The sequence below is a fragment of the Cololabis saira genome, chromosome 11 (assembly GCF_033807715.1).
Source record: "Cololabis saira isolate AMF1-May2022 chromosome 11, fColSai1.1, whole genome shotgun sequence".
Classification (NCBI taxonomy): domain Eukaryota; kingdom Metazoa; phylum Chordata; class Actinopteri; order Beloniformes; family Belonidae; genus Cololabis; species Cololabis saira.
The window spans coordinates 11,406,421-11,433,396 of record NC_084597.1 but is presented as its reverse complement, the minus strand read 5'-3'; the positions used below and the strand labels follow the sequence as shown (position 1 = coordinate 11,433,396).

General features: G+C 38.1%; 1 protein-coding gene across 2 annotated transcripts; it reads right to left on the bottom strand.

The window, feature by feature from the left end:
• Window positions 1-371: 371 nt before the first annotated feature.
• On the bottom strand, window positions 372-23,835 carry prune2 (prune homolog 2 with BCH domain). 2 transcript variants are annotated; one of them, XM_061733284.1, is made up of 11 exons: window positions 23,709-23,835; window positions 18,365-18,431; window positions 18,083-18,283; window positions 16,201-16,374; window positions 13,053-13,161; window positions 5,603-5,734; window positions 5,376-5,462; window positions 2,952-3,050; window positions 2,826-2,864; window positions 1,159-1,209; window positions 372-1,053 (listed from the first exon to the last, which is right to left on the bottom strand). In XM_061733284.1, exons 2-11 carry the CDS (start codon window positions 18,411-18,413, stop codon window positions 1,023-1,025), a joined length of 972 nt encoding a protein of 323 aa, XP_061589268.1. In that variant the 5' UTR covers window positions 18,414-18,431; window positions 23,709-23,835; the 3' UTR covers window positions 372-1,022. The 2 variants fall into 2 exon arrangements, with proteins under 2 accessions (XP_061589268.1, XP_061589269.1); XM_061733285.1 differs by having other exon boundaries at window positions 16,201-16,371.
• Between the last annotated feature and the right edge of the window lie 3,141 nt (window positions 23,836-26,976).

Here is a 26,976-nt window from a genome sequence, read left to right as displayed (position 1 = left end):
CTTTTGGCCTTGATTTGGCTCCATATACAGCCGCCCGGATGAGCCGTCCAGTGTGATGTGGCTTCTACGAGCCGTTCAGATTCTGCTCCCTTTCGTTACATAAACAAAATGCAATTTGCATCGGTTGGCCTCCGATGTGTGAAACCACGGCCACAACTAAATCCGCCGGCCGGAGCTTCCGCCATTTTTTCGTAGCGGTGTATCACGTCATTCAGGCAGCCAATCAGCACAGAGCCTCATTATCATAGCCCCGCCCACTCAGAATCCTGCATAGATAATGAGGTTAGAGAATGGGAAGATAAAGACATGGCTCAGAGGCAGAATTTCTAATTTATTTAGCAAAAACAATCAAAAGCTTGTTTTTAAGATATTCAAGGCCTGTTTAAAATAGGTATTAGATGCCATAATAGGTCCCCTTTAAGTTTCCACACACACACACACACACACACACACACACACACACACACATAAATTGAATATTTCATAGTTTATTTTACAGTTTTAGAACAACATAGAGTATTTTCATGGAAACATGAGTCATATCTTTTGTACAAAACAGCTGGAACGCAAGTTGACTATCAGAAATATCAGGTGAGGTGATACTATTGCTCCGCAGCTTTTCATGCACACGTCTTCACTATCGTCTCTACGGCAGGTTTTGTGCGGTGCGCCGTCTGGTGAGTAATTGCATCTTCTACTCTGAAGTGAACAGTGATGTTACTCTGCTGACGCTGGTAACAATCACTTCTGACTGCTACAGTTATCAGGACTGCGAGGGTTGCAACGCGCCGGACGCTGCGGCAGCAATTACACGGACCTGACTGTTAACATGTGCTACTGAAAGTCGTGTTCTTATTAAACCCTTGTGTCTGACACAAACACACACACACGCACACACACACACAGACACACACACAGACACACAGACACACACAGCAGAGGTCAACTCTGTAGCTCCAGCATTAGTTACAATAGTGACTCTTGAAAGTGGAGAAGGGGGTCCCATCCATCCATGTTTGGGTTTACAAGCCACTGGAACCCGCGTCATCTTCTCTGTTGCAAGGATGAAAAGCACAGAGGGAAGACGTTAAGGACTGGTGCATTTATGTACAGGTGAAAGACTGCATGTGTGAACTTTGAACACCTTTGATGACTTACGGGTTCTTTGGGGTGCTTGCACCCATTGGGTTGGTCAACTGCTGCAGAAGACTTTTCGTTTTTGAAGGGAAGAAACAAATGGAGAGGTTAGGGCTGGGCGATATGGACCAAAAGTCATATCTCGATAATTTCTAGCTGAATGGCGATACTCGATATATATCGATATTTTTTCTGTGCCATAATTGGGGTTTCCCCCAAAGCATTATAGCATAGCATCTCTGTTAGCTTCATTTTTTTCTGAGGCAAACCCTTAAAAAAACAGTGAGTTTTAATACAAAGCCTAGTGCCAAATAATGTCACACAGGTACCTTTATTAACAGAGGTCTGCACAATATCAAAATGTATAAAACAAATGAAATAAAAATAAACTGCTTGTATATATAGAATAAAAATGCTTCTTGAATAAAATAAAACAAATATCCCTTTCCTGCATAACAATTAAAGGAGCCGTCTGTAAGAAATGGCCAAAACTGGTACTGCAGTCACTTTCAAAATATTGTTGAGCGGTGTGTACCCTCCCCCTCCTCCCCCCGACCAGAGGTTGCCAGGTAGGCTGCAGAATGCAGCAGGAACGTAGGCTGCCATGGCTGCGATAATTAGAGCCGAGCTGGCAACCCGGATGCCGAAACAATACTGACTTGGTGATTGGGAGATAGGTGGAGGGTGGAGCTTCAGAAACAATACTGACTTGGTGATTGGAAGATAGGTGGAGGGTGGAGCTTCAGAAACAATACTGACTTGGTGATTGGAAGATAGGTGGAGGGTGGAGCTTCACAAACAATACTGACTTGGTGATTGGGAGATAGGTGGAGGGTGGAGCTTCAGGCCAAAACAAAAAATGACAACATAAACATCAGTTGAGGGCTGCAACTCCTCTTTTTAAACTGGAATATCCTGGCTTGAGTGCTGTTGTCAGTGACATAAGTATTTGAAATGAACATGATTTTTAAATGTCTGTTGACATATCGGGGTCATTTTATGATTCGTTTTATTATTGCTCTTACATACAGCTCCTTTAAATTAAAATACACTGTGCAATTAATACAATGTAGACAGTAACAGGCAGACTTTTCCACTGAGGTTGACAGTTGTGCAAATAACAAAACATTTGTGCAAATCTCAAATAAAACATTCAAGTCAATTTGTCACAAAATAAGCTATATCAAAATCATAATTTTTTTATTTTTTATTTTTTTAATAATCGATATAAACAATATTGTCTCGTACCATATCGCGTTTGAAAACATATCGATATATATTAAAATCTCGATATATGGCCCAGCCCTAGGAGAGGTTGTTAGGAGGATTTATTATTACGCTTCCATGCGGTGAGTTCGGAGGCACAAATGCGATGTATGAGTCAAAGCACAATTTTCCAGCCAGTGATTGGTGTGTCTACAGATCTCCTCTACATTTATTACCAGTGTCATAGATCACTATCCAATAAGGACAGCCTCATTTATTTTAAAATAATGATAAATGAGATGAAAGCAATGTATTTAGCCTTTTTTTTTTGCCCCGTCTCGCCACTGTGATTGGAATAATAGCCAAAGTCCATTTGGTCCACATCCAAGGTCTGATCTAAAAGTGAGCAATCTGATAAGACCGAGGCAGGAGCCGGTGCCTCCCCAGACGAGGTAATGAGAGAATAGAGAGTTGATGCTTACTATGGGGTCTCCGCTGCTGCTGTCAGCTCCTGGTCGACTCTGGAGGTGAGAGTTCAAAACGGCAAGGATTAAGTAATTAAGACGAGCCTGGAAGAGGTGAGGCTGGTGTCGAGTTCAGGGACTCACTCAATGATGCAATCTGGGATCTTAACAAAATCCATTGGGATGAGTTGCTCCAGACAGTCCAAACTCTTCACATATTTGATCTTACTGCTAAACTTGGTACTGGAGAGGAGAAGAAAAAAAAAGCATTTACAAAGGTGAAATGCCCAACATACATATGTAGATGTCGGTGCTTGCATGAGTGGATTTTGTGATAATTTTTATTCAATCAGTATTCACTTAAAATGAAAAATCACAGATATGAGAGGTACTGGTTGGGAAATTACGATTACTGTATTTTCTGGACTATAAGCCGCTACTTTTTTCATAGGTTTTGAACCATGCGGCTTATACAAAGGTGCGGCTATTCTGTGGATTTTTCTTCCACCGCTAGGGGGAGTGCTAACCGGAATTAGAATGAAAACTAAGAAATAAATGCAAAGAAGAATACGCTACTTCTTCTTTAGCAGATAGAAGTAGAAGCAGATTTCAAACAGATAAATAGATAAATAAATACAGGTTATTTTCTCTTGGTTCTGTCCCGTTTTAATCAGCAAAATTGCTGCCGTGTTAAAAGACACTGTTAGGAAAGGATCTATTTAGGTACAAACATGTACATCATTTACAGTTCAAAATCCTTCTGTACATGTAGTAAATATCTAATCTAACAACATAAATATCTGCGGCTTGCATATCTTTTTTTTTTTAAATAGAGCGGATGCGGCTTATATACAGGTGCGGCTTGTATATCTTTTTTTTATTGTTTTTTTAAAAATAGAGTGGATGCAGCTTATATACAGGTGCGGCTTATAGTCCAGAAAATACGGTATTTTTTTTTAGCTCTCACAGTAATCAAACAGTCCTCTCCCTCTGTCTCTCTTTTCTGGTGTGTTAAAGGGGACCTATTATGAAAAACAGGTTTTCTCTTGCTTTAACATATATAAAGTGGTCTCCCCTCAGCCTGCCAACTCAGAGAAGGAGGAAAGCAACCAAATTCTGCAGTGTCTGTACAGCTGCCCGGATGAGCGCTCCAGTGTGATGTGGATCTACGAGCCAATAAGATTCTGCTCCCGTCATGACGTAACGAAAATGCGATTTACATAGGTTGGCCTCCGATGCGTGAAACCACACCCACAAGTAGGGATGGGAATTGATAAGATTTTTCCGATTCCGATTCCATTTTCGATTCTGCTTAACGATTCGATTCTCTTATCGATTCTCATTTGGAAAAAAGGAGAACAAACAATTTTAGTATCAACTTTGTTTTATATCTTTGAAGAAAAAAATATAAGTGAGGTCTTAAGACGCCCCCAGCCTTGGGCTCCTCCATGGTGCCAGGGGGTCCCCAAACAATTATTTGTAATATAAAATATGTATTTAATATAAAATATGTATTTAATATAAAATAATAATAATACAATAAATATTCTTCTGTAGAAATTAACTAAATACAACAAATTATTTTGTGGCAATTACACAAGAATGTCCAGTAACATGTTCAACACCACAAACTTAGTCACTGCTGGTGACATTCATCTATTCTGGCCTGGGTCATAGTCTTCCCTGCCTTGATTAAAGGAGCATCTAGTGGTAGATGCTCTTTAACTTCTCCATAGATGAGCTGACGAGCTGCAGCTGTGTCAGGAGCTTCGCTGTCCGCCGGAGCGCAGCTCTTCTAAAGCATGAATTTTGGTTCCGCGTTAAATCGACGCAGAGCCTACGGCGTAGGGTACGCCGTACGGTGCGTGTCACCGCGTACCCTACGCCGTAGGTTCTGCGTCGGTGTAACACGGAACTATAAATCAGCCTTACCACACGCCGGCTGACTCCGCGCTCCCAGCGCATCAGCCAGCCGAGTCCTAACAGTTTCCCCCCTTTGTTGAAATGTCCACATTGCAAGTATTGTCGCCTTGTTTTCATCCTTTTTGGTAAAATGTAACCAAACTTTCGAGCGTTTATGACGCTTCGTCTCCGTGTTTTCCTGCTGGGCGCGAATGCGCACATTGCGCAACGTGCTTGGTGACGTCATTCGCGCCCACTGGAATCGATAAGGGAATCGTTTGCGAAAAAGGCAAACGATTCCAAGGAATTGAAACACTGGGAACCGGTTCTCAACAAGAACCGGTTCTCGATTCCCATCCCTACCCACAACTAACTTCGCCGGCCGGAGCTTCCGCCATTTTTTCGTAGCGGTGTATCGCGTCATTCAGGCAGCCAATCAGCACAGTGCCTCATTATCATAGCCCCGCCCACTCAGAATCCTGCATAGATAATGAGGTTAGAGAATGGGAAGATAAACACATGGCTCAGAGGCTGAATTTCTAATTTATTTAGCAAAAACAATCAAAAGCTTGTTTTTAAGACATTCAAGGCCTGTTTAAAATAGGTATTAAATGCCATAATAGGTCCCCTTTAAATAAAGAAGTGATGCACTTATCCATTTTTTACCTGATGAACGGCTTGGTAATCGCTATGATGGTCCTGATTAACCATGATGGATGAAGAATGATGAAGGACTTCAAATTCTTCTTGAGCCTGAACACAACACAATGGGTCACGTGTCAGATGCACGCTGTGCTCATTTTCACTTTCCTTCCCCCAGCGCTACCATCTCGCCAAAAAATGTGAGTACTTTTAGTGTCTGCAGTAGTAGATGGAAGATCAACAGGACGCACCTTCTGTCAATCATCAGATAGCACTTCTTCAGCCAGCTGAAGCTGGGCATTCTTGTGTGGGGCGTGGCTCCGCTCAGGTACACGATGATATAGTTTTCTGCCACCATCAACTCCAGCGTGCTGACCACATAGCTGAAGATGATCACAAAATAGCACACACACATTGACACTGACTCATCTTCATGCTAAAATTCAGTTACTTTTTTGTAACCCTTAAGGGAAGCATGTCCCTTAAACAGATTTATGTCCACAAGATCACACACACACACATATATATATATATATATATATATATATATATATATATATATATATATATATATATATATATATATATATATGACTAAAATACATAAAAACCTCTGAAACTGGCATCTTCAGGGAAGGAAATAACATTGCTTCCTCCAGAATAATATACCCAAACTCTTCTATGATTTGAGCACGATTCACAATATACCAGAGGTGTCAAGTAACAAAGTACAAATACTTCTACTTTTTACTCCTTACATTTTAAAAACAGCCTTGTTACTCTATTTCATTTTGGCCTTTAAACAAAAAACTATCCAGTTAAATTGCTCCATCCGGATAGAGTGAATGTGGTTGTGGTTGTTTCAGATGTTCTTGTCCAGTTTTGTTCTTACATCCGTTCCCTCAGATTCCTGCAACTAAACTTGGATGTACATTCCAATAAAGGTTAGGATAAATGATAACATGCCTCTGAAGTTTGACTTTTTGCACCATTACAATACTTATAGGCAACTAGTCATCATATCTCCTGCTCTCTGAAACACATGTTAATGCTCAATAGTACACATATATGGTTCTTTAATATATTTGCATTATACTAAGATGCATTCATTTTCAATGGCTTTTGTCCTTAGTGGCTTTCCCCCCCTTACATTACTTTTACTTTTATACTTTAAGTAGTTTTGAAACCAGTACTTTTACACTTTTACTTGAGTAAGAAACTTGAGTTGATACTTCAACTTCTACAGGAGTATTTTTAAACTCTAGCATCTATACTTCTACCTGAGTAATGAATGTGAATACTTTTGAAACCTCTGCAATATACAGTATCTCTGTCAAAGTTAAATTTCAACTCTCCAATATTTCAACAAAAAGATAACTGGACCTCATTGTGGCGAACCAATGTACATGCCAACGTTGAGTAGTGGTTTGAGGGGCTTACTGATCATTTTGTTGATAAAGAAAACTATCGGGTAATATCTACTGCCCCACTATGCTAGTGAAAATGGGAAAAAAGAAAATGCTCAGTCATCTAATCCTGCGGTTTTGGCTCCAAAAATGCTTATTTGCATTACTGTGTGCAAATTACAGCGTAGCATTGGACTGTTTCACATTTGCTCTGGGAAACATGAACGTCTGATTGTAGTAATTTAATAGTAATCCCTCTTCATAGTTCTTGTAAAATGCAACTTTGATTCTCCAAAAGAAAAAGAAAAACAAAGCGCAGATCCCTGAACTCATTACACTGCTTTTCTAAGAACGTCTGCAGCTACTCCCATTTAAATCCCACTTCTGTTTAAATCTCTTCAATAGCCGCTCTTTTCAATGACTATAATGCATTCCAGTCAGAAATGCAATTATTTATGTTCATTTTATCCGTCAAAATTGTGAAATAGAGAGGCAACGTGTGTCTTGTACTTGAAAGTAAAAGATATGAGGAAATAGTAATCAAGTTTTACTGTGAATTTGAAAAATGTAAAAAAAAAAAAAAAAAAAAAAACTTAGCCAAGAACATGTTTGAAATGCTTTTACTTTGATGTCAGCTATGATAAAACTTTACAAGTGTTGCTCCTTTATTGGAGAGCCCTTTTGAATTTTCTCATTTCCTTCTTTTCATCAGTTACCTTTTCTAAAATCCAATTCCCTGATGATTCAAAACACGTTATCTCTCTTGTATTTCTCCCCTCACTCATCCACACAGCTCCTCTTTGTCCTTTCAGTCAGCAGGGAACTTTGTCGCCTCCCTTTGAAAATAAAGTTGAACACATCTTCTGCTAGTTTCCTCAACAACTCCTTAAAACTTCACTGACTTTGGTCTCAGTCTGAATCTACTTTCCTCCTGACGACATGCCATTCTCCGGCTCACGGTCCAACACAGCTGATCCGTTTGGTTTCCTGGCTGTGGCCATCATGTCCCGCTGACAAAACTGCATTGTATCCATCAAGCAGCTGCAGTTACGCCTCCCTCTCACGAATCAGACCTTAAGCCATCTGGCATCAGAAACTGCAGACGCTACGGTTTACCTTCTCTCATTTCTGTCCAAAACTCTCGGACATGGCAGCTTACTCAACATCTGTCCCCACAACAGCCTTTGGGATCTCAACCACACTGTACAGGCATGAAAGGCAACTTTGTAGCTTTGTTTCTGTCACTTTTAGAGACATTTTACGGTGGCCGAGACCCGCCATTGCTGAAAATAAAAGTAACGCTGCAAACAGAAACAAACACCGCTGCAAATTAAATAAACGCTGCAAATAAAAAGAAACGGCGCTGCAAGTAAAATTAAAGCTGCAAGCAGCGATGAACGGGCCCTCGCACTCACGGCCACCGCCCCCCATAAGCATATCAGAAACACCACCCACGACTTCCTATGTCAAACCATTCAAAAGTTATAGCAGAAAAAAGGGACAACCAATCAGAAGAAGGGGCGGAGCTAATTCAGGCCAATGAAGGTCAAGGACTCCATACAGAATCTGATGACCCCACCCACCATTCCAAAGTTATAGCAGAAAATCGGGACAACCAATCAGAAGAAGGGGCGGGGCTAATTAAGGCCAACGAAGCTTAAGAACTCAGTACAATGTCCCATGACACCACCCACGACTTCCTATGTCAAACCATTAAAAAGTTATAGCAGAAAAAAGGGACAACCAATCAGAAGAAGAGGCGGGGCTAATTCTGGCCAATGAAGGTCAAGGACTCCATACAGAATCTGATGACACCACCCACGACTCTCTATGTCAAACCATTCCAATGTTATAGCAGAAAATCAGGACAACCAATCAGAAGAAGGGGCGGGGCTAATTAAGGCCAACAAAGCTTAAGGACTCATTACAGAGTCCCATGACACCACCCACAACTCTCTATGTCAAACCATTCAAAAGTTATGGCAGATAAAAGTATTCTAGGGGGCGCTGTTGAGCCGTTAGGCCACGCCCATTAATGCAAACCATGAAATATCAAATTTATCGCCAAGTCTGGCTTGCATGCAAAATTTGGTGACTTTTGGAGAACTATCAAATATGGACCAATCACATGAAGGGGGGGCGCGCCTTTTGGCATCTAGCGTCGCCACGGTAACACTTTTGAAAGAGAAAAGTAATGCGTGGTGTCGCAGGATGTAGACGCACATTTTGATGTATAACACACCTGGGTGCACGTTACGGTTCGGGCTGAATTAACTTCCGAAGGAATGGCATAAATTTCGCCAAAATGACACAATTTATTCAAAATGGGTGACTTCCTGTTCGGTTTCGGCCATGGCTCCAAGAGACTTTTCTTTAAGTTGTGACATGATACAGGTGTGTAGCGATTTTCGTGCATGTACGTCAAACCGTATTGTGGGGCTTGAGGCACAAAGTTTTTTCTGTCGAACCAATCAGATGAAGGGTGGGCGCGCTTTTTGGCGTCTAGCGCCGCCACGGTAACGCTTTTGAAAGAGAAAAGTAATGCGTGTTGTCGCAGGATGGAGACGCACATTTTGATGTATAACACACTTGGGAGCACGTTACGGTTCGGGCTGAATTAACTTTTGAAGGAATGGCATAAATTTCGCCAAAATGACACGACTAATTCAAAATGGCCGACTTCCTGTTCGGTTTAGGGCATGACGCCAAGAGACTTTTCTTTCAGTTGTGCCATGATACAGGTGTGTACCGATTTTCGTGCATGTACGTCAAACCGTATCGTGGGGCTTGAGGCACAAAGTTTTCAAGGGGGCACTGTTGAGCCATTTTGCCACGCCTATTAATGTAAACCATTAAATATCAAATTTTTCGCCAGGCCTGGCTTGCATGCCAAATTTGGTGACTTTTTGGGCACATTTAGGGGGGCAAAAAGGCCCTCCTTTCGTCAGAAGAAAAAAGAAAGAAAGAAAGAAAGAAAGAAAGAAAAAAAATTCCTACAGATACAATAGGGCCTTCGCACTGAAGGTGCTCGGGCCCTAATAAACGCCGCTGCAAATAAAATAAACGCTGCAAATATAAAGAAACACCGCTGCAAATTTAAAAAAACAACGCAAATAAAAAAGCCACAAAGGAAGTGAATTACCGGGGACTATTTTTGCTGATGGACCGGTGTTTTTTTACAGTACGTGAGAGGAGAAGTCCCTGATCACCACACACACACCTTCAACTTCACATTCATCCAAATAACTATTGTTACCCACGGTATAGATTATTCTTGGCATTATTATTAATGATAAAAACAACAAAAACAACAACACTGGTGTCTAGGGTTGCCACCCGTCCAGTAAAATACGGAATTGTCCTTTATTTGAGAAAAAAATGTTGCGTCCCGTATTGAACTAATACGGGACGCGATTTGTCCCGTATTTTCATTAACGCCCCATACACACGTCTGTCACACACACATCAACACTAAATTTATCAATAATCAATTCAATTGATCAATTCCATCATCAAAATTATGACAAATAAAGGTTCAACATATCATGCTTTGCATGTAATAAGACTAGGTAATATATTAGTTTCACCTTTTAAGTTGAATTATTGAAATAAATTAACTTTTACACCAAATTATAGTTGAATTATAGAAATAGATTAACTTTTACACCAAATTCTAGTTGAATTATTGAAATAAATTAACTTTTACAGCAAATTCTAGTTGAATTATTGAAATAAATTAACTTTTACACCAAATTCTAGTTGAATTATTGAAATAGATTAACTTTTACACCAAATTCTAGTTGAATTATTGAAATAAATTAACTTTTACACCAAATTCTAGTTGAATTATTGAAATAAATTAACTTTTACACCAAATTCTAGTTGAATTATTGAAATAAATTAACTTTTACACCAAATTCTAGTTGAATTATTGAAATAGATTAACTTTTACACCAAATTCTAGTTGAATTATTGAAATAGATTAACTTTTACACCATATTCTAGTTGAATTATTGAAATAAATTAACTTTTACACCATATTCTTCACCTGAAGCAATATTCTACACCTTGGCTGATGTGGACATACAGAGCATAGGAGGATATTTCAGCTGCTATATAGTTGGCTGTCTGTACAGTCATGCAAGTTCAATGCTATTAAAGAACACGTTTTTTCATATAAAATAAACACATTTTTATGCAGTTTAGAAGTTTTGGGGCTTTTTTTTTTGGCTCGTGCGCTGCTGAAATTGGGGCGTCCTTTATTTCTATTTCTGAAAGGTGGCAACCCAGCTGGTGTCCTCTCACATAAAACCACCGGTGCATCGGCAAAAACAGTCCCCGGTAATTCACTTCTGTTGTGGCTTTTTTATTTGCGTCGTTTTTTATTTTATTTGCAGCGGGGTTTCTTTATATTTTCAGCGTTTCTTTTATTTGCAGCGGCGTTTCTATTTGTTTGCAGCGTTTATTTTATTTGCAGCAGCGTTTGTTTCTGTTTGCAGCGTTACTTTTATTTTCAGCAATGGCGTGTCTCGGCCACCGTAACATTTACTTTTGCGGTAGCGCCGTGGGCTGATTTCAACAACAGTACAATATCCTTGACTCGCTAAAAAAAGATTCTCTCTAATGGCGTTACAGTAACAGATTTTATCACATGGATTTTGATGTACCATGTGAGAAACCACCACTGACTGGGAGAGAGCACAGTCGAGCTGGATGTTTTGCGTAGGTTGACACAACATCACTCAGCTGTGGCTGATGTGAGGGGCAAAGAGCAGACCTTTACATCCCTTGATTGATGAGAATCCTTCAGTTTCATCGAGTGAGTTGTCGAGCTGAGTGGAGTTTCACAACTGCGATTCATTCTTCAGTTTGTACCAATATCTAGACCAGGGGTGTCAAACTCGTTTTGCTTGGCGGGCCGGATTTGACCAATTTTTTTCTTGCGGGCCGCACGTTCAAAATAACAAAAACAGTGCGGAAAATGTTTTCTCTAATTCTTTTCTTTTTACTATTGTTATCTAATCCAATATCAGTTTAGTTAATTTTAAAGGAAATATGCACTTTGTTTACACTCTAATTATGTAAAATATATTTCTTCAGGATCTTTTCTTGAAATTTCTCGTTTTTTTTTTCAAATTATGTAAGATACTTTTAATATCATTTTACAAAGATAAACAGAAACAAGTATGTTTTTTTATATTTTGCTTTTTTATAGGAAATTTAATTAAAAGCAAAATCTTTCTTATTACATCCAAGAGTGTTTCTTTGTGATTTTGAGATTTTTCCAGTACAATTAAGTGTATTTATTTTTAAAAATTGGCGTGGATATTTACGCCAGTGTGCCGAAAAAGTCAGCACTTCTCTTTTAACTGTTTTACTTTGTCACTATCCTCGTATTCAAAACTGAAATTCTCAGAATAAATATCTTCTATCATCTTTTTTAGCAGTGATATTTTTCCTGCAAAAATATATAATAGTAATCAGTTAATAAAAATAAACGACCGTCTACAAAGAAATAAAATCAGCAAATGCATTCTAGAAAACAAAAAAAATGTCGAAAACTGCTCTATTTGTGGAATAACGATGGATTTGTAGAAGAAATATATTATCGGATATGCTGCGATTCATGGCAATTATTTATGCCTTCCTTTTTAGTAAATTAACATTTTGTTTTTTTGCGTTGGAAACTTCTCGCGGGCCGCATGCAGCCCGCGGGCCGCACATTTGACGCCCCTGATCTAGACCTTTCAACTTTCATCTTACATATTTCGCCCTGGAGTATTAGCAAGCACAATCTCAAGTTTCCTGGAGGATAAATAATGCAATTTTGGTGATTCTGATCCACTGCAACTTATCCTGCATCTCAACAACACATGATTTCTAAGCTGAAGCTCTTGGCTGCACTTCCAGCCTTCTGGACAGAGTTGCACCAACACCCTCACCTCCAGACAGCTACATGAGCACATTTTGACTTCTCACTACTGGTGACAATGCTTTTAGACATGTATAATGCCACTTCTCACATAAAACCATTTACCCTTGTCGTGTGAACCTTTTAGATTTGTTGAAAAGACTAGATTTACTTTTGTATATTGGGTGTAGTTACAGTTTATCCAAGATAAACGACTTTACTGTAGCTTTACCATGAAATCCCAATTTTTTGATGAAAATATCTGAGAAACAGTTTTGTTATACTTGCTTTTCCTTGCTGTGAAATTGTATCACGGAAAACACTGAACAAATGACAAGTAGTGGTGATTCAAAGGCACGATGTGTGTCACTTAAGGGAACTCACAGGAAGAGGTTGTCCATTATTTCAAGGTATTCCGCTTGCCACAACTTGCCACTGTCTGGCAGGAAACAGGCAGCAAACACTATGATGGCATTCGTCCCATCATAGTAACCTGGATTTGAAAAAACAAATGCACACAGACAAAATAAGATAGTAAGAGCCAGCTCGATCGTTCTCCTTGTTGGTGAAAACTTGACTGCCCTTTTTTTATTTTCCCTTTTTTCATTCCTGCAGTCTGCCACTCTCGAGTCTCTTGTCTCTTCGTCCCATTTCCTGTCACTGTTTTTCAGATCAATGTAATTAATGTAATTCTCCTTTTATTCATCAGACAGAGATGCCTTATTTTGAGATGACAGAGCCTCTGATATTGACTTCTCTGTGACGTCTGCATGGGACAGCTGCGTTTAACTTTAGCCCACAGCAGCGAGCAGACTGGGAAATGCTGAAGTTCAAGTTCAAAACAGACAGATTGACCTCTTTAAAAGGATATAGGGTCAGTGTAAATGTGAGCAAGAACATTACCCAATGACCATGAGAGACACAAAACCAGTATAATGTAAATCAGTATGTGGACCCAGATTTCAGATCTTTGGAACTTTACTTGAGCGATCTGCCATTTTTACATCTGAACCATTTTTACAAGCAAAAAATACTAAAGCTTAAACTGTTTTAGCTCAAGATGTGTGGCTTCTACGATATCAAACTTAACATTTTTGTGTTTTGCCGGTCTCATGAATGTTTTTGTCTCGGATAGAAACATGAAGTTTCCATCCGTTACATCTAAAACATGCAGGACAAGTATGGGCTCAAATTAAAGCCATAAATATTTGGTATCTGTAAATAAACTTTGTACTTTTAGAAATATTTTGTGCGTGTGCAAAAAATATTTGTACTTGTAGAAATATTTTGTGCGTGTGCAAAAAATATTTGTACTTGCAAAAAATATTTGTACTTGTAGAAATATTTTGTGCTTGTGCAAAAAATATTTGTACTTGCAAAAAATATTTGTACTTGTAGAAATATTTTGTGCATGTCTAAAACATTTTTGTAGCTGTGGAATTAATTTGTCTGTGTGCAACATTGGATATACAAAGTACAAGTACAAATATTTTTTGCAAGTACAAATATTTTTTGCACACGCACAAAATATTTCTACAAGTACAAAGTTTATTTACAGATACAAAATATTTCTGGCTTTAATTTGAGCCCATAGACAAGGTCCCCTGAGGAGCAGGGTTGGGAAACATGGCATTATAGCACACTTGCAATGAGCCAGTTTAAGATCTTAGAAGCAAGCGGTCATTAAGCATGTTACCTTTACCAAAGTGCATTCTGAGTCCTGGTTTTTCTAACGTGTAACAGACAAAAACTGGACTCGTCAACTGGCTTCATCTACAGCCTGCACTTCCTCATTTGTGGTTGCACTTTTGCCCTGATAAAACAATACATTTCATAAGAGATGTGATATCTGCTTCTCTCCCATGATGCAGAGGATGCACACAAAAAAGGCTCTTTGACATGCTTTTCCTTTTGTAATCAGATACTGTACTTGGGCTTGCTGAAAACTGATAAAATTGCTGCTGGAGGAGCAGGAGGGTTATATGAAGATATGACATTTTTCATATTGTCTGCGTTTTCACTGCTTTTTTCTTTTTTAAAGTCATACTGGCCATCATGAAGTCGGCGCTACTGCAAAACATCTAATGTGTCAAAGTGATCGCCACGGTTCAGTCAGCATGCGAATTACTCAGTGTGGACAACCAGAGTCTAGTGTCAATCCTGCCGGCTGAAGTTTAGAACGATATTTGTCTTCATTTCTGAGATTCTTTTCTTCCTATTCCTATGTCACTGTGATTTCCACATCCAGAACGAATAGGTGAAAATCCTTCAGCTGCAAAGTGCAGTGTCTAATGTTAGATTTTAACCTTCTATCCGATTGCTTACATAAAAGGGCTAAAGTGCACATTTACGACGGCCTGGCCAGCCATCCTAACTCTTTTCATCCTCAAGTCATAGATTTAGTCTGGTTCCTCTAGATCAGGGGTCGGCAACCCAAAATGTTGAAAGAGCCATATTGGACCAAAAACAAAAAACAAAGATGTCTGGAGCCGCAAAAAATGAAAAGTCTTGTCTAAGCCTTAGAATGAAGACAACACATGCTGCATGTTTCTATATTAGTTATAACTGGGGGAAGATTTTTTTTTCATTTTGCACTTCGAGAAAAAAGTCGAAATGTTGAGAAAAAAGTCGAAATTCTGAGAAGTCTAAATTCTGAGAAAAAAGTCAAAATCTCGAGATTAATGTTGAAATACAATCTTGAGAAAAAAGTTGAAATGTTGAGAAAAAAGTTGAAATTCTGAGAAAAAGTTGAAATGTCGAGATTAATGTTGAAGTACAATCTTGAGAAAAAAGTTGAAATGTTGAGAAAAAAGTTGAAATGTTGAGAAAAATGTCAAAATTTCGAGAAAAAAGTCGAAATGTCGAGATTAAAAAAGGAAAAAGAAAAAAAAGAAGGAAAAAAAGGGAAAAAATAGAAAAATGAGAGAAAAAAGAAAAAAGAAAAAAAGGAAAAAAAAGAAGAAAAAAGAAAAAAAAAGGAAAAAAAAGATCAAACATTTTGTAAAAAGCTCCAGGAGCCACTAGGGCGGCGCTAAAGAGCCGCATGCGGCTCTAGAGCCGCGGGTTGCCGACCCCTGCTCTAGATGCACGGCCTTGATTTCACATGGACAGTACCAGTGGATGCAGAAGAAACTGACACCGATCAGGCACATAAGCAGTCAGAGAAACGGTTTATGTGAGACAGGAAGAGCGATAACCAGATTAGTATCAACCAAAGGCATCCAAAAGAAAAGGCGTGCAGTGGTGGAAGGAGCCCCTGTGAATGACAGTCATCAGTTTCGCCGTTAAAACCTTTTGATCTATGAAGTTTTTAGCAGTTCTGCTGATGGTTGCTTCTGTGTTGCCCCATCCCAATGAGACAGCCTTTTTGCGAAGTGGATGGGTTTGGTGAGCTAGTATGCACTAACCAATACTGGTCAACCAAAGCAATAAATTTTTCCAGACAATCTAATTTCCGGGAGATTATATGCATTATTGTCTTCAACCACAAATGCTATGGGAGCTCCAATTAAAGTGCCTCTTTGTTTGTTACCTCCATGTGAGACCACTTTCATGTAAGGTTCAATGATCTTCATGTTGATGCGGTGCTCCTGCTCCCCAATGACCACCGTCCTCCAAAGCTCTCCATCCTGGCGCTTCTCCTCAGAGTTGTACGATGCAGTTTTATCCAAGGAATCACTCGTCCCGCGACAAGATGCAAAAGCTTCTGATAATAATAATAAAAAAAACAACAAAAAAAAACAAACTTTAATTCAGTTCAACGCCTGTTTACTTCCCTGACAGAGCCGTGGCAGTGAGTCGCCATGCACGACGTACCCTTTCCTAAAAGCAGAGGTGTCAAAAGTATTCACATTCATTACTCAGGTAGAAGTATAGATACTAGAGTTTAAAAATACTCCTGTAGAAGTTGAAGTATCATCTCAAGTTTTTTACTCAATTAAAAGTATAAAAGTACTGGTTTCAAAACTACTTAAAGTATAAAAGTAAAAGTAATGTAAGGGGGAAAAAGCCATTAAGGACAAAAGCCATTGAAAATGAATGCATCTTAGTATAATGCAAATATATTAAAGAACCATATATGTGTACTATTGAGCATTAACACGTGTTTCAGAGAGCAGGAGATATGATGACTAGTTGCCTATAAGTATTGTAATGGTGCAAAAAGTCAAACTTCAGAGGCATGTTATCATTTATCCTAACCTTTATTGGAATGTACATCCAAGTTTAGTTGCAGGAATCTGAGGGGAACGGATGTAAGAACAAAACTGGACAAGAACATCTGAAACAACCACAACCAAATTCACTCTATCCGGATGGAGCAATTTAACTGGATAGTTTTTTATTAAAGGCCAAAATGAAATAGAGTAACGAGGCTGTTTTTAAAATGTAAGGAGTAAAAAGTACAGATAATTGCGTGAAAATGTAAGGAGTAAAAGTAAAAAGTTGTCTGAAAAAGAATTACTCCAGGGACCAAAATTTCTACTTAAGTAAGGTAACGAAGTATTTGTACTTCGTTACTTGACACCTCTGCCTAAAAGACACTTTAAAATGCAAGTAAATGTTGACTTGGAGAATTATAACCAAGGATGGTGTATAAAACTGCTGAAATCTGACACTTGAAACAGGAGTGTGAACTTATAAAAGCGGAGGGTTGGCTGCAGCAAAGGTTCAAACATTTAACAGACCTTCCTATGATGGCCGAGACCCGCCATTGCTGAAAACAAAAGTAACGCTGCAAACAGAAACAAACGCCGCTGCAAATAAAATAAACCCTTAGCAAATAAAAGAAACGCTGCAAACAAAAAGAAACGCTGCTGCAAATAAAAGAAACGCTGTAAATAAAAACAAATGCCGCTGCAAATAAAATAAACCCTTAGCAAATAAAAGAAACGCTGCAAACAAAAACAAACGCCGCTGCAAATAAAATAAACGCTGCAAATATAAAGAAACCCCGCTGCAATAAAATAAAAAATAACGCATATAAAAAAGTTACAACGGAAGTGAATTACCAGGGACTGTTTTTGCCGATGCACCGGTGTTGCACATTAAAAATTACACGTAGCGACGTTGAACACTAACCTTTTCACTTATTTTCTCGTTCGTTGTGTTTGTTATTCCTCGCTCTTCTTATTTCTTCCTTTTCACTTACGTCCTCTTCGCCTTCTCCTTCTCCTCTCACGTAAAAAACACTGATGCATCAGCAAAAATAGTCCCCAGTAATTCAGATCCGTTGTGGCTTTTTTATGTGCGTGTTTTTGTTTTTATTTGCAGCGGCGTTTCTTTATATTTGCAGCGTTTCTTTTATTTGCAGCGGCATTTGTTTTTATTTACAGCGTTTATTTTATTTGCAAAGCGTTTATTTTATTTGCAGCGTTTCTTTAATTTTCAGCAATGGCGGGTCTCGGCCACCGTACCTTCCCCTTCCAGCTCGTTGTCTGTGTTGTAGAGGCCGTCTCCCTCCTCTGGAGTGTCGAGGTCGTCGATGGTCTTGTTGAGATAGTCTGGCGTCTCCGACAAGTCATCCTCGCTCTGGTCCAGTGACAAGCTGATTTTAGGGGCAGAGAGCTTTTTCTTCCTAGTGGAACCTCCTTCCAGAGATAAAGAGGTAGGAGGAACTAGCAGAAAGAAACGTGAAATCAGTTATGTGTTTTGAGCAGCAATGTTCTTTACGATGTTTAGAGTTGATTCACTCTCACCTGGGCACCTGTCACCCTCTTCTGAGTTCATTTTAACCTCTGATGCCATATCTATCCCCAGGAGGATCTGTGAGAGGATAATTACACATATTTACCAGATGATTGTGATAGAGAGCCAACAGTTTACACGGCCTGCGCTGAGATATAATCAGTTCTTCACAAGTAATGACTTATTAGAGGAAGAGTGTGGTAATACTGAAACAAACTCCAATTAAATAAGCACATCTACTTGAGCTCTAAATGGGAGGCACTTAAGGATTTAAAGTCATTTTTTTCCTTCATCATTCAACACTAGATTTCACAGAGACTTGTTCTCTATACTCTCTGCCTTTCCCACCTAGACGAGGCCTGAGGCAGAAAGTGTGCAATCACAGGGAGCGAGACGCCTCCAAAAAACAAGTCGAACCTCAGGAAACCTGTCGGAGCGATCAAGCAGACGCACGGGGAGATCCGAACCGCTTTATTTAAAACTGCAAAGCAGGGAATTACCCTGGCACACTGCACTTTCAAAGCGTCCTTCTGGTTGCGTTCCCCGTTTGAATTTTTACATAAAACATAAGGTGAATAAGCCATGACGCGAATGTCAGAAGTGGATCAACTCCAGCCAGCAGCAGCTTTAAAATACAGCTGAAAGGCCACCAGAAGTCCATCATCAGCCAAGCAGAAGCCCTGATCCTCGGAGGTGAAATTCTAGCCTTTTCTTTAATTGCTTAATTAAAAGGTCTCGGTGCACATTAAGTTTCTGAAATTTAATTAAAGTAATCCAGATATGTCTTGGCAAGAGCAGAGCTGCATGATGTTAAAACATAAAACACAAGAAAAAGGCTTAATTGTAACCCCGGATGGATCGTATTTGATGCATAAGATGCATTTTACACACCCATAATAATAATTAAAAAAAAAAACAGTTTCTACAATTAAAAATACAATTAAAGCTGCAAGCAGCGGACTCAAAACCGAGTCCGATGACACCACCCACGAATCTCTATCAAACCATTCAAAAGTTATGGCAGAAAGTAGGAACTATCAAATATGGACCAATTAGATGAAGGGTGGGTGTGCTTTTTGGCATCTATCGTCGCCACGGTAATGCTTTTGACTGAGAAAAGTAATTCCCATCGTCGCAGGATGGAGACGCACATTTTGATGTATAACACACCTGGGTGCACGTTACGGTTCGGGCAAAGAAGCGGCCGAAGAAATGGCATAAATTGCGGCAAAATTACACGATTAATTCAAAATGGCCGACTTCCTGTTCGGTTTCGGCCATGATGCCAAGAGACTTTTCTTTAAGTTGCGACATGATACAGGTGTGTAGCGATTTTCGTGCATGTACGTCAAACTGTATTGTGGGGCTTGAGGCACAAAGTTTTCTAGGGGGCGCTGTTGAGCCATTAGGCCACGCCCATTAATGCAAACCATTAAATATAAAATTTTTCTCCAGGCCTGGCTTGCGTGCAAAATTTGGTGACTTTTGGGGCACGTTTAGGCAAAAAGGCCCTCATTTCGTCGGAAAAATAAAAACGAGAAAAAAAAACCAAACCTACAGATACAATAGGGCCTTCCCACTGTAAGTGCTCGGGCCCTAATTAAAGTGAACTAAGGCCTTAGATAAAAGTTAAGCATTTGCTTCACTCCATCTTCCATTGCTCCGGTTCTTTAAAATGTATTTAATGCATTATTTTGTCTCTCTTTTAGTTAACTGAGTGATAAACATTGTGGTCAAGGATAAAAACAGACTAAAAAAAAGTCAATCTGAGCAGAGAGCTGTGTTTTAGCCTGGGTTATACAAAAAGGACTGATCATGAGATCAGCAAAATTTGGTGACTTTTGGGGCACGTTTAGGGGGGAAAAATAAAAACGAGAAAATCGTGAAAAATTCCTAGATACAATAGGGCCTTGGCACTGTCAGTGCTCGGGCCCTAATAAAACGAATACATTTTGAAAAAAATACATGATATTACCCAATGTATTCAAAAAGATACAAAGATTTAGAAGCTGTTTGTAATTGTGCGGCGGCCCGTCACCGCTGATAAATGCTACAAACATTTGAGTGATGTTGCAAACTTGTGTGACTGAAAGTCTGAGCGGACATTTGAAATGTGGGGATGTGACGTCATGATGGAGATGGGATTATTTGTGTGGGATCAGAGGGGTGTTAGGGGGCTATTTTGGATATTTATTCATTTTTATGGTTTTGTAGAATTCAATAAATAATTGTCTTTTGATAGAGGTGTTTTGTAGTAAGAATTTAAATGGATCTAATGAATTTTAAACATGATGTGTATTTTGAATAGTTAATTGATTTTTGGGTTTACAGTTTTTCACAATTGTTTAAACACATTTATTGGAAGATCAGACACAATGTGCACAACCTGAAACTCATGTTTCAGGTGGCTGAGCCAATCCTGCTGAACTCCAAGCACATTTACTGCTCTGGACTCAAATTCCCATTCCATACCACACATTTCTCACAACACTACACACAATTCCCAATACCCTTCCTGAATTCCCTCTCTTGCTGTCAGCAATCAGCAATTTGCCATTGAATTCATATTCATTGATGAAGCGGGTTCAACCTTGTAAAAAGAAGGCGCCGAGGGAGGAATATCATTGGCCAGCGTGCCATCACAGAGGTCCCTGGCCAACGTGGAGGGAACATAACAATGTGTGCTCCATCAACTTGGAATGAATCAATGAATGAATGAATGAATGAATGAATGAAAGAAAGAAAGAAAGAAAGAAAGAAAGAAAGAAAGAAAGAAAGAAAGAAAGAAAGAAAGAAAGAAAGAAAGAAAGAAAGAAAGAAAGAAAGAAAGAAAGAAAGAAAGAAAGAAAGAAAGAAAGAAAGAAAGAAAGAAAGAAAGAAAGAAAGAAAGAAAGATAGATAAATGTTGCTCAAACTGGCAAACTGGACTCAATCACCACGGCGTCCTCCATCACCGCCACCCTAACCCTACAACACTGCACTTCTTCTAGCATTCCTACTCATACTGTAAAATATTACGTATTTGTTGTTACAGTAAAGAATTGTGTGTTGTTTTCTATTTGAGTAGCCTATACATAAGAATACTATATGGTGATATATTACATCCAACAGCTGAAGGTGAAACACTGAACATACAAACGCATGATTCTACTGGGACATTCATATAGTGTTTTCCATTCATACTATAGTGTCTTCCATTCTGCACATGAGTGTTCAGTGGGTGCTTAGAAATGTCTACTCAAATGATGTATGTGTTTGGCATTTGAGAAGGAAATACCATTTAGTGAAGAGTTAACACTGTTTTGAAGGTAGAGTGTGCTTTTGCAAGAGAAGTGTAGGATTTTGCATTTTGTGTGTGAGTTTTGTAATTTGTGTTTAGAGTTTTGAGAAAGTGAGGTAGTCCATCAGGAAATGTGTTTAAACAATTGTGAAAAACTGTAATGTGCAATGGACTATTCCAGGTAGTTTATCTGGCCAGGTGTGGGTCTGGGAGATTTTTTCTTTTTGGTCTGAGGTGAGCGTGAGGCAACACCTGTCAATAGAGAAACACTTGAATGCCAGAATTGATGGTAATTAATTCAGTTTAATTATTGAAGTCAGTTGGAGTTTAAGTTTAGTTAGTGATTGATTAGATTTGGAGTTGTGTTTTTTTTTCTTTTTCTCCTGGGTGGCAATTCTTGTGGCCAAGAACCAAGAAACAATAAAACAATCCTGCCATTTAAACAAACTAACACTGCCCCCAGTTTAACAATGCTCAGCTTACTTGGCCACACTGTTAAAACACACAATTGTGGGTGTTTTTAATTTCAATATACATGTATATTATAACATATTTTATATATATTGGGAGATTTTTTCTTTTTTATATATATTACCTGGAGAAAAAACGTGTTTATATGAAAGGATAATTCATATAAATTAAGAATATGGTGACGACTTGACTGCTGTTGAGAACTATTATATACTATACTATACTGTACGCCTTCATGAAAATATGCCTTCATGACGTATAATTTCAACATTTGAGGGCTGAGGTGTCAAGATGGAGTTGGTTTTGCTGAATTTATTTTATTTCATTTATTTATTCATATTTATATATATAATATATATTGTATATATATATATATATATATATATATATATATATATATATATATATATATATATATATATATATATATATATATATATATATATATTATTTTTCTTTTTTTTCTTTTTTTTTCTTCTCTCTTCATGTGCTCTCTGGTGAGAATCTTTCATAAGCCCACCTTGGGTTTCTTTTTTCTCACCTGCACTGCAGTAATTATTGTATTGTCACTATTTTTTGTATTCCTTTAATATGTGCGAATAAATAAAACTAAAACTAAAAAAAAAACTAATATATATATACAACAACTTATTGCAAATATACTGAAATGACAGAAGTGTTGTCTTCTGTGTGGACAGTGGAGTCAGTATCACATTGTTTTGGGTTTTAAACTGTTCAAGTTCAAAAATCCCAGTTTAACCACATCCTCCAGTATTAAGTCAGTACAAAGCCTATCTATAAAACACAAAATCGTTCTTCCTCCCCCTCCTCCGACCTAAACACCAGCATGTCTTTTACTAATCAAGTCAAATGGATTTCCATAATGAACACGGAGCAGGGGGAGCGAAGAGAAGTGGTTTGGGAGAAAGTGGGAGAAGAGAAATGAGTAAGATTGAGGTTAAAGGGTCATCTCCCCCTTGTGAATAATCCATCTATTCAAATTGGAGGAGGAGGGAGGGGTAAGGGGAGGGGGGCAGTTACGTCATGACAAGCTTGTTCACCTCCTCGCAGCCCTGCGCTGATTCAAATCAAATGACTGCATGCTTGCTTGGGCACAGATTGGACAGGGATGCAAATTCACAGCGAGTCACGTGATGTGCTCGCGTGATCAAAAAGAGAAAGATCCTGCTTCCCCATCGGGAGAATTTCTTTGGAGCGGCGAAAATATTACATCAGCAGCTGAAAGAGAAAAATGCTGAATGTTTTATTCCTGCCCTGTGGAGACAACCCCCCCAACCCCTGCTGATGAGTCAGTTTGTCTAAAACATGTGCACACAGAAGCAAACGCATAACCACTCTGATACTCTGATTTATGTTGCAGAATGATGAGAAAATTAACATGTAATGTGCATCGTCCGTGGAGGATGCTGAGCTACTTCCCCTCTACTTCCACATCACAGCACAGGACCACAGTGCTGATGACAGCAGCCCCTCCCTCACACCTCTCTCTCTCTTCCTGTCTGCTGCCTCTGAGGGGCAAAAAATACAGAATATCCCTGTTTCTCCTTTTTTTATCCCTGCCAAATTAAAAGAAGTCAACTCACCACTGCCGGGGCTCAGGAATCTCCGTCCTCCACGTCTCAGAGCATGGATGCACTGCTCGATTTCCCTCTTCCAGCCTCTCGATGGAGATGCTCAGCTTATAAACAGCTCACAGCTTCCACCATCTTGTGGTCACATGATCTGGGCCACTACCAAATAAGGGCAGTCACCTGCTACAGCAGCTCTCACGCGGCAGCTGAGCTTTCTGAGGCAGCGCTGCTGATGCAGGGATGTGCAAGAGGGTTGGTGCGTGTGCCATTATCTTTAACTGGAGGGGATAGTTGCCGAGTGCAGTTTCTGTTCAGATGAGTTATAATTACCACCTGTGAGAAGAGCGTGGGACTTCTGTCGATGACTGACAGCAGAGTTTTGAGCCTGGATGCACAGATGCAAGACTTTACGCGCCCTCAGGGCAGAGAAGTACGACACGAGTATTAGGGCCAAACTAAGACAAAAAAAAATGGAAATTATGAGAATAAAGTCATAATATGAGAATAAAGTCGTAACATTACGAGAATAAAGTCATAATGTTGCGAGAATAAAGTCGTAATAGAATAAAGTCGTAACATTACGAGAATAAAGTCGTAGCATTACGAGAATAAAGTCATAATGTTGCGAGAATAAAGTCGTAACATTACGAGAATAAAGTCGTAACATTACGAGAATAAAGTCGTAATATAACGAAAATAAAGTCGTAATTTATGAGAATAAAATCGTAACATTATGAGAATAAAGTTGTAACATTACGAGAATAAAGTCGTAACATTACGAGAATAAAGTCGTAATATAACGAAAATAAAGTCGTAATTTATGAGAATAAAATCGTAACATTATGAGAATAAAGTTGTAACATTACGAGAATAAAGTTGTAACATTACGAGAATAAAGTCGTAACATTATGAGAATAAAGTCGTAACATTACGAGAATAAAGTCGTAACATTACGAGAATAAAGTCGTAACATTACGAGAATAAAGTCGTAACATTACGAGAATAAAGTCGTAATATTACGAGAATAAAGTCGTAACATTACGAGAATAAAGTCGTAATATAACGAAAATAAAGTCGGAATTTATGAGAATAAAGTCGTAACATTACGAGAATAAAGTCGTAACATTACGAGAATAAAGTCGTAATATTACGAGAATAAAGTCGTAACATTACGAGAATAAAGTCGTAATATAACGAAAATAAAGTCGGAATTTATGAGAATAAAATCGTAACATTATGAGAATAAAGTTGTAACATTACGAGAATAAAGTCGTAACATTACGAGAATAAAGTCGTAACATTACGAGAATAAAGTCGTAACATTACGAGAATAAAGTCGTAATTTATGAGAATAAAATCGTAATATTATGAGAATAAAATCGTAACATTACGAGAATAAAGTCGTAATATAACGAAAATAAAGTCGGAATTTATGAGAATAAAGTCGTAACATTACGAGAATAAAGTCGTAACATTACGAGAATAAAGTCGTAATATTACGAGAATAAAGTCGTAACATTACGAGAATAAAGTCGTAATATAACGAAAATAAAGTCGGAATTTATGAGAATAAAATCGTAACATTATGAGAATAAAGTTGTAACATTACGAGAATAAAGTCGTAACATTACGAGAATAAAGTCGTAACATTACGAGAATAAAGTCGTAACATTACGAGAATAAAGTCGTAATTTATGAGAATAAAATCGTAATATTATGAGAATAAAATCGTAATATTACGAGAATAAAGTCGTAATATTATGAGAATATAATTTATGAGAACTCTAACAGGAAGAGTGTGTTAAAATGAGGAATATTGAGCATCTTGTGAAGTTCTATTTATATATTTATAATATATTTAATATTACGACTTTATTCTCGTAATATTATGACTTTATTCTCAAAATATTACGACTTTATTCTCGTAATATTATGACTTTATTCTCAAAATATTACGACTTTATCCTCGTAATATTATGACTCTATTCTCATATTATGACTTTATTTTTTATTTTTGGTCTTAGTTTGGCCCTAATACTCCGTCGTAGAGAAGAACACAAAAACGCAAGACAAAAACACCGTCAGCTTCATGTGCAATTATCTTTCCCAAGCTTTCCCACATGGAGCAGAAAGATAGACTCCCACCCAAAGCACTTATCCGCAGTTTTATCACTCCACTGTAGGGCTGGGCGATATGGACCAAAAGTCATATCTTGATATTTTCTAGCTAAATGGCGATACTCGATATATATCGATATTTTTTCTGTGACATAATTGGGGTTTCCCCCAAAGCATTATAGCATAGCATCTCTGTTAGCATCTCTGTTAGCTTCATTTTTTTCTGAGGCAAACCCTTAAAAAAACAGTCAGTTTTAATACAAAGCCGCGTGCCAAATGTCACACAGGTTCCTTTATTAACAGAGGTCTGCACAATAGGCGTGCATATATAGAATAAAAATGCTTCTTGAATAAAATAAAACAAATATCCCTTTCCTGTATAACAATTAAATTAAAATACACTGTGCAATTAATACAATGTAGACAGTAACAGGCAGACTTTTCCACTGAGGTTGATAGTTGTGCAAATGACAAAATATTTGTGCAAATCTCAAATAAAACATTCAAGTAAATTTGTCACAAAATAAGCTATATCAAAATCGTAAAAAAAAAAAAAAAAAAATATTTTTTTTTTTTAAATAATCGATATAAACGATATTGTTTCGTACCATATCGCATTTGAAAATATATCGATATATATATTAAAATCTCGATATATCGCCCAGCCCTACTCCACTGTTCATGAAATTACTTCTGATGTGTCCTTTCTAGACTGTATTGAACTTTTCACATAAGAATCAATAGTACCTGAAGAGAAAAAATATTGTTTTCCGTTAGAAAAAAAAACTAGAGACTTTGACCTTATTTGGGGACCTTTTTTGGATTTTTTGCTTTTAATGGACTAATGATCTGAATGATCGACTATATTGATGAATGTGTTTACACAGGACTGGATTATTTAATGTATTATTCATTTTTGTTCTAGTATTGATAGACATATGTTGAATGATCTTGAATGATGTAATCTATTGACCATAGGAGGGAGGGAAGGGGAGAGGGTGTGCTGTTGTTTTTTACTTTTATTTACTTTTTTTTTTTTTTTTTAATTATTATTATTATTTATTTATTTTGGTTTAATTAATGTTATGAAAAGTAAAAAAAAAAGGGGGAAAATATTGATAATTATATTGTTATTGTATTGTACTTATTTCTTTTTTTTTTA

Coding starts and splice junctions, on each gene's coding strand:
- prune2 (XM_061733284.1), bottom strand. CDS start 18,413: ATGGCATCAGAGGTTAAAATGAACTCAGAAGAGGGTGACAGGTGCCCA. Junction 16,375..18,082: donor CAACGAGCTGGAAGGGGAAG/GTACGGTGGCCG, acceptor TATTATTATCAG/AAGCTTTTGCATCTTGTCGC. Junction 3,051..5,375: donor ATTACCAAGCCGTTCATCAG/GTAAAAAATGGA, acceptor TCTCCTCTCCAG/TACCAAGTTTAGCAGTAAGA.